General features: G+C 37.6%; 1 protein-coding gene across 4 annotated transcripts in view; it reads right to left on the bottom strand.

The window, feature by feature from the left end:
• SCFD2 (sec1 family domain containing 2) overlaps positions 1–18,888 on the bottom strand; it is a 404,012-nt gene that overhangs the window by 317,129 nt on the left and 67,995 nt on the right. For all 4 annotated transcript variants that reach the window (XM_047855417.1, XM_047855418.1, XM_047855420.1 and 1 more), the window contains exon 4: positions 9,412–9,587. In XM_047855417.1, coding sequence (XP_047711373.1) covers positions 9,412–9,587 — 176 coding nt within the window. The remainder of the gene's footprint in view (positions 1–9,411; positions 9,588–18,888) is intronic.

Genomic DNA, 18,888 nt, shown 5'->3' with positions numbered 1-18,888 from the left:
CAGCAAGTCAGACCTAAGGTCTGAATTCCTACCTTCAAAGCCCCATTTTATTGACTCTAAGAACCACTGATTATAATATATACCATTATTACCAAATAATATATACCATTATTTTATATACTTCCAGCAAGAAACAGAATACTGCCATTAAACTAAGAAATACCATGAATTTCAGGATGCATCCCAATTTCAGAAATACTAAAATGTGGGGAAAAATTGACATCTTAGAATCAATGAAAAATGGTAGTATTCTTCTGACCAAATCTGCCCCTTTTATTTTCAGAATGGAAAATTACCTTTGTTATTTTCAACCCAATCATTAAAAAAGAAAGTTTTCCTATGTATTATGTTACAATCTCCCCCCTACATCTCTTTATAGGTACAAAACTGCTTAATACAAATGTTCAAAGAGATAACTAATAAATCCCCATTTAACTCTTCTCCCAAAATATGTAAGACATTTCATTCAAAACAACTGCTGATTACTGTAGGGCTCTCCAAAGGGGCCACCAAAAACAAACAAACAAACAAACAAACAAACAAACAAAAAACCACACCTCTCTTCTGAACAAGTTGAGAAATAAAGCAGACCTTAGTAAAGGCATGAGTTGAAACATCCCTTTTTTTAGTGATAAAGGCCAGTCTGGGTGATAGAATATTAGGTCTGTCAGCCAAGTGGCTTGTTCCTATGGAGCTCCAGAATCAGACAGCCTTTTCCCCTGGGTCAGGGGCAAGCTCTGACCAGGGAGCCCTCCCATGGAGACACAGGGCAGAGCACCTACTCCCTGCTGCCAGCTTGCTCTAAGGAGTAAGAAGAGTGGAGAAAGAAGAAGGCAGATTCTGGTGCTGAAACTGCTAAGTACCACAGTCCTCTCCACAGACAGAGCACCTCTCGAGAGGAGAAAAGGCAGAGTTGAGCCCATTCAATCATCCCAAATTTGCCAACTAGAAAAGACAGTCCTCTTTTCAAGACAGGAGGATGTAAAGGGTCAGAGACAGACTAAGAGCATGCCTACAAAGACCCACCTCATGGAAATCTGGAATGGGGGAAAGTTGTTGCTCTCTAATACTTGCCTTTGCAGTTATTTTGATGTAATACTGTAAAAAACACTGTGACATAATAAGAACTATATATTTAGTCTCTGCCCCCAGTTCCTGGCACACAGCTTCTAAAATCCTTATATTTTCCTGAGCGATAGAAATTCTAGAATCATCATTGGTTCTAATATTTGGTCTTTGACCCTGGTTCCTGGTACACAGAACTCCTAAATCCCTTGCAATTTCCTGGGTGATAGGAGCATCTTTTGTTCTCATGAGGTAACTCTTAGTGGATTCCTGAATAGTTCCTGAGGACTGGTCACCAGAAAGACCAAGCTATGAGTAGAAGCTTGGAACTTCCAGCCTTACCCACTCTTCTCCAGAGAGGGGGAGGGGCTAGAGACTGAGTTAATAATCAATCATGCCTACATGATGAAGCCTCCATAAAAATACTTCAAGTATACAGTTCAGTGAGCTTTTGGTTTGGTAAACACATCCATGTGCTGGGAGGGTGGCACATCCCATCCACATGGGGACAAAAGCTCCTGCACTCAAGACCCTTCCAGACCTCACCCTATGTACCTCTTAATCTGAGTGTTCACCTATATACTTTGTAATACCCTTTATAATAAACTGATCAAGTTAAATAAATGTTTCCCTGAGTTTTGTGTGCCATTATACCAAATATCAAGCCCGAGAAAGGGGTTATGGGTGACCTGATATCTAACCGGTTGGTCAGAAGTATGAGAAGCCCAGACTTGCAATTGATGTCTAAAGTGGGGGGAAGGGGGGAGTCTTGTGGGACTGTGCCTACAACCTGTGGGGTCTGCACTAGCTCCATTTAGTTAGTGTCATGATTGAACTGTAGATCACCCAGTTGGTGTTTAGAGTTGGAGGATTGGTTGGTGTAGGGAGTCCTACATGTTTGGTGTCAGAACTGTTGAGAGGCGAGTATAAAAGAAATAAGAGGTTTTCTTTTAAACATGCTCCACAGTTTTCCTTCTCAGGAAAAATCCTATGAAAAATCTCCTTAATGTGTAAACGACACTCAGGACTGCTTTGGGAATCATCTTTTTCTGCCTCATACCTCACTCTTTATCCAAATGATGTGACCAGCACTTTTGCAAGTGACAAGTCACAACAAAACGGGACCTCCCAGGGTGTCGGTGTGGTCAGGCATGGAACTGAAATGAGGCATTACTTCCAAGCCGCGCCACATGGCTGGGGACCTCACAGAAGCTCTAGAGGACTGGGAAGGTGAACCCCCAGTTTGTTACAGCACAAGCAGGCATACTCTTTAGCTAAGGGAAATGTGATTTGTTACAGAAGAGATATTATGAAATTTAGTATCTCATAAAAGGAGTTCATTCTACCCATAAAAAAACTGGTTTGACAACTAGTAAAATGGTATAGCTACTTTTCACTGCAAAGGCAAGTGAAATTTAAGACTAAAGCAACATGTACCTGGGTTATCTTGAGTGGCTTCGTAACTCATTTTATTTGATTTCAAAATCCCTTTCCAAGTGTGATATTTTAATTTAGAAATGTAAATTCTGCCCAAAGAAATAACTGGAGATGGGTAACACATATGTATAAAGTATATTATTTTAGGAAATATAAACACAGCTGCCTCTTCTACCACAGAGCTTGCTACTGTTTCATAACCACAGTAAATTATGGTCAATAAAGTTTTTCTTTGTGACAATTAGCACAAAAACATCAGACATGCAGATTAGAAACACTGGGATTTACATCTAGCTTTAAAGAAAAATGTTGTTAAATATTATCAAACAGTAAATACAAAAAGGCAGTAACATTGTCCTAAGGAACAACTTCATTTTTCCTTAACAAACTTTAAGTTAGAAAAACAAAGTCTAGGCAAGAGTATGTTGAAGGCATTGCTCTTATAAAATAAATTGGCATTTGTAATATTTGTGGTTCAGCTGAAAGAATAAATAACTACTATATATTGAGTGTTTACTAAATGTCAAGCACTGTACTTAGTGATGTACATACATAATTGCATTCAATCCTAACAATAGCAAACACTATGAGGTAGGCAATTTGATCTTAATTAGATGAGGTGACGAAATCAAGCTCTCTTGCTCCACTCTAAAAAGAGAATTCTTCGTAGACGACTATCCAAAATAGGTAAATCTGTACTTTGATTTATTGAGGAGAGCACCTGTTGGGATGAGCACTGGGTGTTGTATGGAAACCAATTTGACAATAAATTTCATATTATAAATAAATAAATAAATAAATAAAGCAAAGCTACTCTTACAAGTGAATACATTCATGAATAGAATCACAAATGTATCCAAGTTCAGATTAAATCTGCTCTTTCCTACATTTGAAACTTGAAACAGAAACAATTATTTGGCAATGTGCACACGTGTACCAAACACCTAAAACACAGACTGTGATATTGGACCTTGGAGATAAGGGAGAGGAAAAGGAGTTGAGAAGCTATTTTATCTCCTCTGGTCTTTAAAAGCATATTCACTGCTAATAAATATTAGATTTTTTCCCCAACAACACTCAAAAAAGTTTCTCTCTTGAGCCCACGACATGATCTTTCTGTCATTTTCAGAAGCCTCAGCCAAACATAAGTCTTATGAATTGTACTCAGATCTGTTGCTGATTTGTCATAAAATCGCCTAAACCACTGAACCAAAAGATGGTGGTGTAGAGGAAATGCAGTAACCTGTACTTAAGTATAGATTTCCAGGACCAATTTCTTTTTCTTAACCAAGATTGTCCATAATGTTACTTAGGCCATAAAGTCAACATTGAGGTCCCGGTGACAAAGGCCTGGTAGAAAGTGGTGGAAATGAGTCTCCAAAGAAATAAACAACTCTCCGTGCTGACTGAGATTTGCATCTAAGTGGCTCTCAAGCTCTTTGGGAAATGCTAGAAGTTGCCTTCGTCCTCAAAATAAACTTAGATGCTCTACTATCAAACTAACGTCTGTAAAAGGGATAGCTCACCGTATATTAGGACTTGTTACACTAATGGGTAAATGTATACTATATAAAATAAGCATGTCCATATACAAAGAGCAATTATGACGGCCAGTCTACAAGTTTGCCTCTGCTACAACACTAACATGCAAGGATCCAGAAATGATGGAGAACACAGTGCTAGCCGGGTAACGTGCAATTATGATAAGAAGTAGGGTTTTTGCATTTTAAACGCTTACTTCTTTTCCCCAGTGTTTTTATTCCTTTCCACTTGCTGAAAGAACCACACCAAGTCCTGTGGTCACATCTGAGGCAGTCTAATATGGAACAGGATTCTAAAGCTTAATTACAAATATAAGATGGCTTAGCATTAATACTGGATCAAGTTTCTTCAGAAACTTCTAGTGAGTTGAAATATGATCATTCCTGGGAGAAAACTGCTCTGCCTTGTGTTAAAACACTTTTGCTAGACTTTGGAGCTAGAGAATCACCTTAGAGGACATAAGGAGTGGGCAGCAGAGGGTGAGGAAGCTGTGTGGCAGGGCAGTGGGGAGGGAAGGAGTTGGAGCAGTGGCCTGGAGCAGGTTATCAGAGCCTAAAGGACTACACAGGGATCCAGGGGGGAAGTAACAAGTCTACAGGGTTGTTAGAACCAAAGGAGGTGAAAAAAAGCACTCCCTGGAAGTTGGAGAAGAGCAGTCTCCAAAGACCGTGTCAGAGCCTGAGCAGGGAGGTGAGATCATCTGAACAGGGGAGTGGCAAAGGCAATATTCTGGCTGGGGTCAGAGCCTGCAGAATGAGGAGGCGTCTTTGCCGTGGGGGCAGCAGTGGGGTCTGCTGGTGGGTCCCGGAGCCTGAGAGGAGTGAGGAGGGCACCCATGCACGAGGGCGAGGCAGGGGGAGCACAGGGCAAGATGTCAGAGCTCCAGCGAGGCGAGAAGGGCATGCACGTGGCAGCTTCAGGAGGACCGCCTGTGTGGGAGGCGAAAGAGAACATCTATGTGGACTTGGCCATGGCCTGCAGCAGGAAGACAGAGCCCAGGTGAGGTGAGGAGGGCGTGAGAGGCGCGGCGACTCTAATGGGAGATTGGTTACATATGGGGGGAATTTATCATGTCATTCAATATGTTGAGGGTAAGGGGAGACAGGTTCTTCATGGTCAGAGAGGGAAGTTACAAATAAGGAAAGGGAAAAAGCTACAATAACCCTGTGGTATTAGATCAGAATTGTGGTTAGTATGAACTCATGGCCTTTAATAGATAGCTATAGGTATGAGTATACATGAGATAGACAGATGCAGATACAGATAGCTGGATCTTTAGAATGATTAATAAAATTCCACTAACACTAAAATAAAAAACAAAGTGAGCAAAATAAAAATAAATAAATAAAAATAAAATACTAGGCATTTAAAAATGGAATATAACTATATATTCAAAGGAGATTTAAATACTTAAGAGAAGTCTATGAATCAATTTCTGCCAATAAATTTGAAAATACAAATGAATAGCCAACTTAAGCTAATATCAACTACCAAAGTCTCAAGAAGAAACAGGAAATTAAATAGATCTAGAAATATTTAAGTGATTAAATCAGAAATAAAAATCTAAATCTAACAACAACAAAGCTATGGGGAGGTGGTTCTTTAGCGATATCTCCCTGTTGAGCAACTGATTATTCCTTTCTTATACAAATAGCTCCAGAAAATATAAAAATGAAACTCATCCTGATTTTTAAAAAAGTACCATAACCTTTGTTTTAAAACCAGACAATGGCACCACAATAAAGAAAAATCATATGCTAATCTCACCTAGGAGCATAAGTGCAAATAGCTAAGTAAAGTATTCGCAAACTAAATCCAGCAGTGGGGCAGGACCAAGTTGAACTTATCCAGGAACACAGTAGTGATTCTTTAACATTAAAAAATTATGACTACAAGTCATCACGTTAACAATTAAGGGTGAGAAAACCCTACATAGTCATCTAAAAAATTCATAATCTGTATTAAATCAAATCCAACACTCACATACGATAAAAACAACAGCAACAAAACAACAACGTAGCAAACTAGGTTTAGGAAGGAACATTCTTAGCCTGATTTTTTAAAAAGTAAAAAAAACAAAAAACAAAAAACAAAACAAAAAAACCTCAGCAAACATAATATTTAATGGTAAAATTTTAGAACATTTTCTTTAAACTCAGGAATAAGACGAAGATACCTCTTTTCACTGCCTCTATTGAGCAGTGTCCTCGTATCTGGTCAGTGCACTAAGAAAGAAATGGTGTCCAGTGTAGAAAGGAAGAAACAAATATAATGCAAAAGCAAAGTTTTTGGACATGTGATCACCAGGCAAGAGTCAAGAGTATTCCTGTGTGCCAGCAACAAACAATTAGAAAATTGAACCTTAAGAAATTCAACTCACAATGGTATTAAAATCTTTAAAATACCCACAAATAAATCTTGTAATTCTCTTTTATAAAGAAAAGCATAAAACTGGACATACTGATTTTAAAACATTGTAGTATTAATTCTGTGATGGATAAACTGACTAACCTGGAACGGACTAGAAAGTAAGAAACATGCTCACTTTTATGTGGCGTCTTAGCATATCATATATTAGTAGGAAAGGGATGAATATCTTTTGGCTCCAAATAACAGAAAACCAACATTTTTTAAATGACTCAAACAATGAGAAGAATAATTATATCACAAAACAAGATATTTGAGCTAAGGTTCAAAGTCATCAAAGATCCAGACTCTGTCTTCCTCGGATCTCAGTGAGCTCCCTTCATTATCAAAACTGCTCATGTCACAAACATACATCAAGAGGCAGAAAAAGGAAATTGTTTCCTAATTATGTATCTTCTGTCAGGGCAAAAGAAAACCTTTCCTAGAAACACTTCCAGCAGACTACCCTTCGCCTATCTTTGGCTTGAGCTGCTAAACTAATCATCAGGTAAGGAAATGAAAATGCCAATGTATTCTGAGACCAATCAGGATTTGCCTGAATCATGTGAGAAAAGAGCAGACACTGGAACAAAACTGATGCTTTGCCAACACGAGAAAGAGGAAAATGACTCTTAGATAAATAATTTATGGTGCTTGGAGTATTTCATAAATAATGTGGGGAGACGAGACTATCCATATGGAAGAAAGGAAAGTTAGGGGCGCCTGGGTGGCTCAGTCGTTAAGCATCTGACTTCAGCTCAGGTCATGATCTCACAGCTCATGAGTTTGAGTCCCACTACAGGTGACCACGAGCCCTGCTTTGGGTGAGCTCGTGCCCCCACTTCGGGTAAACATGAGTCCCGGATAAGTCCCACTTCTCTCTCTCCCTCTCTCTCTCTCTGCCCCTCGCTCACTTGTGCCCTCTCTCTCTCAAAACAAGAAAAGAAAGATCTGAATGATACCATAAACAAAAATAAATTCCATGTGCATTAAAATTTCACATGTCAAAAGTAAATTTTTAGTGGAAAATATAGAACAACATGTTTAGAAATTAGGCGTATAAATAGGTTTCTAATATAAAACATAAATAAGCACAAATCATAAAGGATAATATTAACCAGCTAGATTACATTAAAATTTTAGACTTCTGTACAATATACTGGAATTAAAGTTAAAAGACAAACCACATCCTTGGAGAAGTGTTTGCATGATATGAGACAGTTTTTCTGTTACCCAATAGATAAAAATGGGCACAATATAAGAATGGGCAATTGAGGGGTGACTGGGTGGCTCACTCAGGTGGGCGTTTGACTCTTGATATTGGCAGGTCATGATCTCACATTTCATGAGATCAAGCCCCACGCTGAGCTCTGCGCTGGCAGCACAGAGCCTGCTTGGGATTCTCTCTCCCTCTTTCTCTGCCCTCCTTTGCGCACTCTCTCTCTCTCTCTCTCTCAAAATAAATAAACAAAAAAACAAAAAAGAATGAGTAATTGACAGAAAAGGAAGATTGAAAAACCAATAAATACTATACAAGATGTCCAACCTCATCAGGAGTCAGAGAATTGCAAACTTACATAAAGAAATAGCACTGACTCCACTATTTAAAAAAAGTTCTAATTTGATAAAACTGAGTACTGGACACTATGTAAGGGAACAAAATGTCATCCATGCCTAGTGCAAGGGTCAACTAGTTCAAACTCTTTGGTGATCACTTTTGGGATATTCAGTGAACTCAACAATATGCATGGTCAACAATCTAACATCCTTTCCAAGGTATGTATCCTACAAAAACTCTTTCACATGTACACCAAAAAACATGTCCTGGGAGATTCACCATATTCTTTTTTCTCTATTTCTGCTCTCTCTCTCTCTCTCTCTCTCTCCCCCCACTGAATTTCCTCTCACTCTCTCTGTCCCTCTCCATACACACACACACACACACACACACACAAATATGGAATATTTGAATTGGATAAATATGAATTGGATAAATAAAGTGTTGTATAGTCATACAATCAAATAGTATGGTATAGTTTAAATGAACTAGATCAATACATGTCAGCTTGAACTATCTTAAAAATAGGATGTTGAGAGGAAAACACAAGTTGTTTAGGAATATTTATAATACAATATTACTTACATAAAAAGTAAAACCCAGAGCCCAATACTCTGTATTATTTATGGATAAATAATTATTTAATAAAAATATAAAAACAAGGAATTGAGTTTGTGAATACCTCTGGGAAAACAAAAAGGAGAATCAGAGCCAGGAAGGGTATAGTATTAGAAATGTTTCAACTTTATTTCTAGTTTTATTTCTTTAATGAAAAAGGATATAAAGTAAACATAAAATGGTAGATTATACTGAGTCTATGTGGAGAATATGTGGATATGTCATATTACTTTATTTAAGTTTGAAATGCTTTATAACTTTTTAAGTTTTCCATGAAAATATTTCATCAATCATGAAAAGGTCCTGACCCAATACAAATCGCTTCAAATTCACCACATTCACAAATGTAGTTTGCCTTCCTTCATCTTTTACTAAGCATCATTTTAAACCACATGCTAGATGTTATCTGAGGATTAGTGTCAGAAGAAATGTAAATAGTAGCAATATTCTAAAAGAAAAGTAGCAAGGATTGAATAAAGATGCCATGGAGATCAAGAAAGGTCCAAATGGCATGAAATTGAAAAGAGGTTCCTAAAGGTTAGTCAAATGCTCAAAAGACATTCTTGATATTGAGTAAAAAGCCAAAGAGGTCACTATCAAAAAAAAAAAAAAAAGGTATGGGAAATTCCCAGTAAAATTTTAATTTGGAGGTTCTTAGAGAATATGATATAGAGCATATGTCAACAATATGGCTTATTATTAAGACTACAATAAATATCCAAGTTTTCCCCCAGAAGTGAACATTTTAACTACTAATATCCCAAGAAACTCCCATAGCAACATACCTGGAGAAGGAGTCTTTCAAAAGCCAGAAAGTTGTCCCATTTGGCAGTCTGTGGGTGTTTCAGAGTTTGAACTGTGGCCAGCCCAAGCTGTAGGAGCCCACAGTGACTCACTAAAGCTTTGAGGTTGTTCTTGAAGAGATGAATATAGGACAGGAGCTGCCCCGGAGTGACTCTCCCTGGAGAAACAATAATTTATCAATGGTGAAATCATGAAAAGAATGTCATCAGTAATACTACTGCCTTGCACTGGGCAGAACTTCAGAGCTGACAGCGAGCTTTCCTAAGCCTTTGTGATTCTTAAAACAACATGGTGACAACAGCAAATTTGAAACTATTACCTACATTGTACAAGTAAAGACGCAGATGTTAAGCCATCTGGCCAAGGCCATATTGCTAGTAGAGTTTATCCTGTGATTCTGCAATGCCCCATAAATAAGTTCTCAAATAAAGTTACACCAGTAAGCATTGGTGAGCTCAAAATAGGGTGCCTCTCCAAGACTGAGGACGTAACAATCGAAGAAGCAAAAAGGCAAAATTTCTAATGGTGCGCGTGTGTACAGAAAGTCGGAGGAGAAATCTGTTATGACTGGAGCTAAAACCTTATCACTGGTTTCAGTGAGTTCATGACAATATTCATGAAGATAAAAGATGGCTGTTACATGAAATAAAAACCTATGGAGAACTGGAGTGGCAACAAACAAACAAACAAACCTGGAAGACAAGGCATCAGAAGAAAATGTTTGGCATCATTTTTACTAGGGTGGTTGCCTTGACCTAGACCCAGAGCCCCATTTCATAAAGGACTAGAGATTGTAAGAAAAACGAAACAAAATGCCTGTTGAAGTTTCACTCCTTCAGAGCCTCTAGCTCCAACTTTTGCCTATAGCAGTCCTTCAAGTGTTTTAACATTCTCCAGGGTCTCAGACTGCATTCCTGCCATTCATCGGTACTGTGGATGAAACTCCTGAACACCAGATTCTCTCCACTGGACAAGAAGGCGGCAACGGGGCCGAACTTAGATGCAAGTCAGGTAAATCTTTCCTGCACATCTTATTCTGTCAGTGCTGGGTTTGATTTAATCATAGAACTGCGTCTTAATGGTAGAAAGCAACTACCATCAGAAATTTTGTCTAAAACAGCATATTAACTAGTAAATTTTTAAAAAACCTCTTGGTATGAGAAATAATAATACTGTCATTGCATGTTTTTTTATTCATCATTTTCGTGAAAACCCAGTGTGTGAAATTTGAATAAACAAACTTTTGTGTTTTAAGTCTTGCATTCCCAGAAATCAGCATAACATTTCCCTCTTCTTCAATCATTTTTCTAGTATAATAAAGGCACAGTACATTAAAATATTTAGATACAGTATGTCCTGCTAAAACTTAATTGTTCACACACAACTGGCAAACGGAATAATTTCAGCATTACACAAAAGTCACATCTGTTCATTTGTCATTTTTTCTCATTATTTTAACATGTTGTGCCACCTAATAGCAGCAGCTGAACACTGCAAGCCATAAGACGAAACGAGCCATGATACCCAGTGTGCACGCATTTCTAGCTCCTTCTCTGGGCTCTGCCTGGCCATGTGCCCCTGCCTTGGAAGTGCTTCCTGTTCTCCTAATCTTCGGCACAACTAAACAGCCTCTCCTCCTCTTTACATCCCCTTCCAGTAAGCTACCTTCAACTCTGGTTCACATAGAGTCCTGTATATGCTATAACATTTCTCTTTGTATAGAAATTTAGCATATCTTTTTATCTATGCTAGTATTTTATCAAGATTCCTACTGGTTTGGTCAGTGCTCGGATTATTAATTTGCAAAGACTTTTGAATGGGCCTCTGCTAATGGTATTTTTTTTTATCATGAATCCTGATTCCTAGTATGTGATTCTGCAAAACAACTTTTCCAGGAATGTATACACATTATAGCAAAAACACCCACAACAATACATAAAGGTAACAGCTCTACTAAAATGAAACCAGAGGTCAGTAGGCAGGACCATCAGAGAAAAATTCAACAGTTAACATAAGACAGCCTGAATCTTGTGCGTGAAAGATGGTTTAGGAGATTTGTAAATAACATACAAAAGGCTCAGAGAGTAGACTGAACAAATAGGTTTATATCCCTTCCTTACTCCATCAGAATGCCAGAAAAAAATAAAAAGGGATAGAAACACACAACAAAGAGACTGTAAGATAGTCTATATGTAGACAAAAGATTTCAAACATTTTGCCCCCATCTGTTGGTTATTTTTGTAACCTACATTATATACTAAAACTTTCTTTTTTGTTCTGTCAACTACAGATGGTAGCCTCCAGCTTTCCATGTTCTAAAAAGAGGACATTAGTCAACCCCCCCCTTACACTTCCCTTTACTTATTTCCCCTTTTCATCTTTCAAATCACCAATACTTATATTTGTACCTTGTCACGATGACTGGCATTTATATTTTTTTCTGCAGCCATAACATAGTCTTATGTGCTCTTTCTATGGTTTCTTTAGAAAAGTTCAAAATCAATCGATAGTGCTTACATCATTATAAACTATACAACTACTAATGACAGAGCCAAATTATGTGCTATGATTACATTTCCTTATGCATATAATACTCTGCTCCTAAAATGCTCTATGGCATATTTTTTTCTTCCATTCTTCCTTTTCCCCTCCCTCCCTCCCTCCCTCCCTCCCTTCCTTCCTTCCTCTCTCTCTCTCTGTGTCTCTCTGTTCTGATAAGGCGTTATCTGCCTTCACCGAAGCTTTAACGTTTTCTAACCTCAAATACACTCTCTTACCTTTGGAATCTGTGGGGTTTTTTCCTTCCTGAATACTGTCAAACCCTTCATGGTCCCATTCCAACATGGGCAGACGGTTTTCTAGGCCTTTCTGCACAGCCAGCAGCCTGGAACTGCTTTTATTGCTCTCCTCTGTTGGAACTGTTTCATTAAATCCTTGATTTTTCTTTCTTGGTATACTGCCTTGTTTTGCTGGACATCCTCAAGTAACTTCCTCAGAAAGGAAACTTTGAAGAAAGCAGAGTTTTTGTGTCCCTGAAAAGGCATTTTCTTGCCCTCAGGGTTTCATAATAGTTTGTCTGGGTCTGCAATTCTAGGTTGCCAATAATGTGCTGTTCACTACATCCTGGTTTTCATGGTTGCTAATAAAGAATGTGTGCCAATCTCATTCCTGTTCCTTTGTAGGTGAGATTCTTTTTTCCATTTGGGGGCCCCCAGGCTCTTATTCTCTTGTACTCTAAGAACTCACAGTGATTATGTCTACTTTAGAAGTCTTTTATTCTTTCCACTTTCTTCTCAGGAGGCCTATTCAGTTTGACTTTCTTCACATCTGGGAAAGTCTCATTCTTCCTTTGCTAATTTCTTATACTCTGCTGTCTCTTTCTTTCTGAAACTTCAAATATCGTTCTTAGACCTCCTAGATTGGTTCTCTATATCTTTTATCTTTTCTACCAACTTTTCAATGTCCTGTTCTTTCTACATTTTAGGGGAGTTTCGTGACTTATGTTTTTAACCTTTGGCTAAATTTTGTTTGGATACGTACCATACAATTCACCCTTAAAATATACAATTCAGCAGTTCTTGGCAGAATTGTACAGCCATCACCACTATATACTTAGAGAGCATTCTCATCACCCCAAGAGAAAGCCCATACCCAAATTCCCTTAGTTATGAAAAAGATATTGCTATAAATCCACATATATCAGAAGATAACCTGAATGAAATTTTCCACTGGGAGACAAAACTGTACTTAGTTATAACTGAGAAACAGCAGAAATGAGAATATTCAAGTAATGATAACTGTAAGTGAACTCCAACTTTATAAATATATATATATAGTCATTTTTATCTATTTTTATACTATTGTCATGTTTATCATATTGAAAAAATTTTAGCTAAAATATAAATTCCTGGAAGGTAAAAGAGGGTTGGAAGTGTACTAAATGATGGAGCAAAACAAACAATAAAAATAAACCTCCTAACCTCAGCCACCCATAAAAGGCTTTGCCATGAAAAGGTAGGGCAACAAAGAGGAAGCCACCTCCCTAGAAGATATCAGCAACTCCAGGCTCGGGAGCACCAGGTAAAACAGGTGGAAAATGAGGAGTATCACATAAGGTAAAGCATACAAATATTAAGTATACAGTTCAATTGATATTTACATATATATCTACCATGTAACCACCACTCAGGTCAAGGTATGGAATATGTTCAACACTCTAGAAGATTCCTCTGTATACCTATCCAGTCAGTAATCCCACAAAGGTAGACCATTACTTCTGCCTCTACCAGCACAGATCTTTTTTTTTTTTAACTGCTTTTGAACTTCATATAAATGAAATTACACATATGTACTCTTTTGTGTCTAGCTTTTGTTCAACTTTATCCAGAATCTCAATCTTTTTTTTTTTTTAATGTGCTTTATTGCTCTAAATGATTGTACTGGGTTTTTTCATCTATTCTGCTTTGATTGTTTTTTCATCTATTCTGCTTATATTTGGAGCCATTATAAATAATGATGCTATGAACATTCTAACATATGTTAGACGTAAGCACTCATTGGTGGATGTAAGCACTCATTTCTACTGGCTATATGCCCATGTGTTTGCTGGGTGGGTGTATATTTAGCTTTCGTTGAAACAGTTTTCTAGGGATGTAGAAATATCTTCACACGTTTTAAATTTAACAATTTAATTGGGGCTCCTGGGTGGCTCAAGCGTCCATTGGTGGCTCGTTGATTAAGCGTCCATCTTCAGCTCAGGTCATGATCTCACAGTTCACAAGTTCAAGCCCCGCGCTGGGCTCTGTCTGGGCTGACAGCTCAGGGCCTGGAGCCTGCTTCAGATTCTGTGTCTCCCTCTCTCTGCCCCTCCCCTACTCATGCCCACTCTCTCTCTTTCTCTTTCTCTCTCAAAAATAAAATAAAAAATAAACATTACAATTTTTTTAATTAAAAAATTTAACAATTTTACATAATTTTTAAAGTGTACGTGTAATGTTTAAAATAAGGCACAACTGTATGACTAAGTTTCCTTCTGGTATTTTAATGGTGGGTAGCCAAAACACTAATAAGAATGAGAGAAAAGAGGGGTGCTTGGGTGGCTCAGTTGGTTAAGCCTCTGACCTCGGCTCAGGTCATGATCTTGCCGTTCATGGGTTGAAGCCCTGCTTCAGACTCTGTGCTGACAGCCAGAGCCTGGAGCCTGCTTTAGATTCTGTGTCTCCCTCTCTCTCTCTCTCTGCTCCTCCTCTGCTCACTCTCTGTCTCTCAAAAGTAAATAAACGTTAAAAAAAAAACTTTTTTTAAAGAATGAGAGGAAAGAATCACAAGGGAAACTATATTGCCATATGATTAGTATGCTTCTTTATTTTATTTTTCTCATAATATTTTTCATATTTATTTACTTACTTTCTCACCCATGTTACATAGAAAAAGGCTTGGAAAGCAAGAAAGTAATTTAGGAACAAAGATTATGTTGAAGAGCACAATAGTGGGGAGGGAGGGTGTACCTTCACTTTTTTAGTTCATGTACATTATGATTCGAATTTTCGAGAAGCAGGTGCTGGTATTACTTTTTAAATAGCCTCTTAATTCTGAAATCACGTATGCCTCAGGTAAAATAAACAGATATGTATTTTTGTCTGGGAAATTTGAGTTTATCACTATCACTGATTTATACAATGGATGAAGCATTGACTTTCAAGGGATAAAGAAACAGAAGAGTAAAAATAACTGCCAGCTTCCCACCTCTGTTGCGGTCAAAGGGCAAAGAAATATGGTCAGCATCCAGGTGGAGAGATTAGTCAGAAATGAGAAACAAACTTCACGATCGTGATGACCATTAGACGCTGAAACAAGTTATTAAAGAAGGGAGAGGGAAGACATTATAAATCTTCTCCCGTAAGGATCTGAAGGGCAGTATATACAGCCATCTGTATAGTGAAACCTGGATAAAGTCCAGCTGGAAATTGATGTCCATTTTTATCACACTATATATACTGAAGGTTTCCTGGGCTATCCTTTAGATCGCATATGTTTCTTGTTACACAAGTTTTGAGCTCTATGGCACTACAAAGATAGAGTAAGAAACTAATGTGAAAAGAGCATTTTAATTGGGCAAATCAATTTAATCAAATCATTCCAAAATTTAGAATTTTATTGCAAGATATGTTTTCAAGATGGTGTGGAATAAAGCATAACTGCTGTGGGACCAGGGGTCACAAATAGGAAATAAACAGCTTTCCCCAAAAGTTACACAAAACAGTGAAATATAAAACCACCAGAAACATTTACGGTTTGGTTTTCCTTGGAAATGCAGCCTTCCTGAGGCTAACTTAAACACTGCATCAACATTTATAAACTCAGCAGAAAGCACGGAAGGGAACAGATAGACTACCCCTGTTTTCTAGAGGGCAGTATTCTAGGCCGCCAGGGAAGGAGCATTTCCTTGGTGGGTCTACCCCCACTTGGAAAGGAATTTCTGCTCTCAGGGGAGCCTCTATGGAAAGAAACTCCCATCTTGTAGCCATGAGCCTTCTCATCATATCATTCTTGGGTTTTTAAACTCCTAGCCCTTATTCTCTTGTTGAGGATCCCTTATGTGAAGAAAACATAAAAATAAGGAAGAAGAGGAAGAGAAGGAGGAAGAAGACGAAGAGGCAAAGGAAGGAAAAAGAAGAGAAAAAAGATGCACCAATTTAAGTTAAAAATATAGGGCCAGAGGGTAGATGCTTGAAGAAGGGACATTAAAAATTCAGGTTCCCATTTTGCAAATGAGGGACACCGAGAAACAGAGGCAAATCAAGTTACATGAGGTGTAATAGGGAAGCATTTGTTTAATGACCTAAAAGCTTTTAGGCATTATTTTTAATTCAATGAAAACTTTCTGTCCATTTCTCTAAGATTCTCTATTTCCTTCATACCCTCAAACAGAGGTATTGTTTAGGGTTCTGCCCTCCACCCTTCTTCTCAACCATTCTACCTTCTCTCTCTAGTTGGTCAACCTTTTATTTCCTCTAGAAATTTACTACTTAGGCTTCGAGATAATCACTAGGTAACTAAATCCCAAATCTCAACTTTTGCTTCTGAAAACCATTACTCTAGCCACACATTTTCCAACTGAAATGATCAGGGAACAAATCCTTCAGACAGAATAATTCCACCTCTACATTGGGTAGAATACTCTTCATACGCAGTTACATAACCATTGGTCATTATGTTTATAATGTGTCTTACATGCCCAGGAGACAATAAATAATTCCATCATATGCCCTTCTTTGACAGAATACTTTGAATTTCATAAATGCTATGTTTCATATAAATCATCTAATTACCAGATAAGCAGGTAATCTGCTAACCCCCTATCTTGCAGACAGAAAAACAGACTCAGAAAAGTTAAATGACTTATTTGAAGACAAAACAATATTTTTAAAATTTTTTTAACGTTTTTTTATTTATTTTTTGAAGGAGAGAGAGAGACACAGCATGAGCGAGGGAGGAGCAGAGAGAGAGGGAGACACAGAATTTGAAACAGGCTCCAGGCTCTGTGCTGCCTGCACAGAGCCCGACATGGGGCTCGAACTCACAAACCGTGAGATCATGACCTGTGCCAAAGTCGGACGCTCAACCGACTGAGCCACCCAGGCGCCCCGACAAAACAATATTTTATACATTTCTTATTCCCTACAAAGACTTAATATATAATATGAGCAGATAACAAATATCTTTTAAATGAACAAACATGATTGTCTATTACCTGTAGATCTGGATAATATCTAGAAAAAAATTTCAATGAGCTTTCTTTCCTTGTATTTTGACACCCAGCTATGATTCCAATGATCTCTAGAAAACTGTGCCAATCTTGTACCCCAGGAAATATGGAATTTTTTCATATTATGGTTATCAGAGGTGTTCCACAGACCTCTGGGTCCCTGAGACACTATCGGGTAGCCGAAAAAGTCAGTTATTTTAATAATAATACTAAGATGCTCCTTGTTTTGTTACCGTGCAGTGTTTACACATGGTACAAAAACAATGGTAGGTGAAAGTGCTGGGGCCTTAGCACCAACACAGGCAGTGGTGCCAAAATACACAAGCGGTCAGTCTCACTTCAGAATGGTCACGAGAAAACTAGAGGTCCCTTGTATCAAATCTCAACCCTCAAGAAAACATCAATATCCTGTGTAAAGAGATGGGAAATATACGACGAGCACGTCTCGTACCAACTGTAATACAGTGAATGACTGGAGGAAAAACACTGCTGTGATTACTTGAGTTGCCACTGTTTTCATGCCATATAATTCTTATGGAGGAAACAACCGGGAAACTCTGGTTCTTTGTACATTTTCCCAAAAAATGAATGAAGTGAGCCTGCCACTTCCAGGAAAGTGACAGTTGTCTTGTCAATGACAAAGGTCAAGTTTTCATATGAAAATTACAATTCTGGAATACTTGCATCTGCCCCTATATCTCTACACTCCAAATAATTAAACATTTTCTAATGATACCAGTGGGGAAAGCAACAAGTATGTTTTTTATATTATATAATATGTGTCAATATCTGGAAGATATGCATAATTTACAGAACAAATATTTTCCAAGTTGTATGTGGTATAAAATAATGCATGTGTAAAAGATCCATTTAATGTGCAAGAGAGATCAATGGGTTTAAATGTAACAGGATGGAAAATTCCATGACCTGGTATCATACTCCACAATGTCATTAAATCTAAGAAACTGCCTCTTGTAAAGTTGGTGTCAAAGAAGAATATCTTCAATTTTCTGAAAAGGTATTAAAATAGTCCTCCTTTTTCCAACTATGTATCTTTGTAAGGCCATTTTATTTTTAAACATTTCATCCAAAATACTGTATCATAACAGGTTAACTGAAGAAGCAAATATGACAACGCAGCTGTCTTCCATTAAACCAGACCTCACAGGTATGCAAAAATGTAAAGCAGTGCTACTCTACATTATTTTGTTTTAGAAAACAGTTATTTCTCATAAAAATGTGACTCAGGTTTACATATAAGAGGTTTATCATATTTTTATATTAATAAATAAATATTTTAAAAAGTCGTCCCTGCTTGAATTTCTAATGCAATGTTTTCTCCTTTCAAAGAGACAACAGATATAATCCACATAAACAAAAGCTTGTGGGGTCCTAGACAATTTTTAAGAATTTAAAGTGGTTCTGAGACCAAAAGTTTTGAGAACTAATGCTCTAATCAATGTTACTCTCAGAATCCACTCCTAAAACTAATATAGCATTATATGTTAACTAAAAATTAAATAAATTTTTAAAAATGAATGTAAAGGACTTCCTGAGACCAAAAGTTTGAGAACTAATGTTCTAAATCAATGTCACTCCTGGACTCCACAAGAGAGTGATAGAAAAAGCAATCCATTAAATAAATACATAATAAACATCAACTGAACTAACAGAATTAATTCAAAAATGT

Source organism: Prionailurus viverrinus, chromosome B1 (genome assembly GCF_022837055.1).
Source record: "Prionailurus viverrinus isolate Anna chromosome B1, UM_Priviv_1.0, whole genome shotgun sequence".
NCBI classification, from domain to species: domain Eukaryota; kingdom Metazoa; phylum Chordata; class Mammalia; order Carnivora; family Felidae; genus Prionailurus; species Prionailurus viverrinus.
Note: the sequence above shows the minus strand (reverse complement) of the source record. Positions and strands in the feature narration are given on the sequence as shown.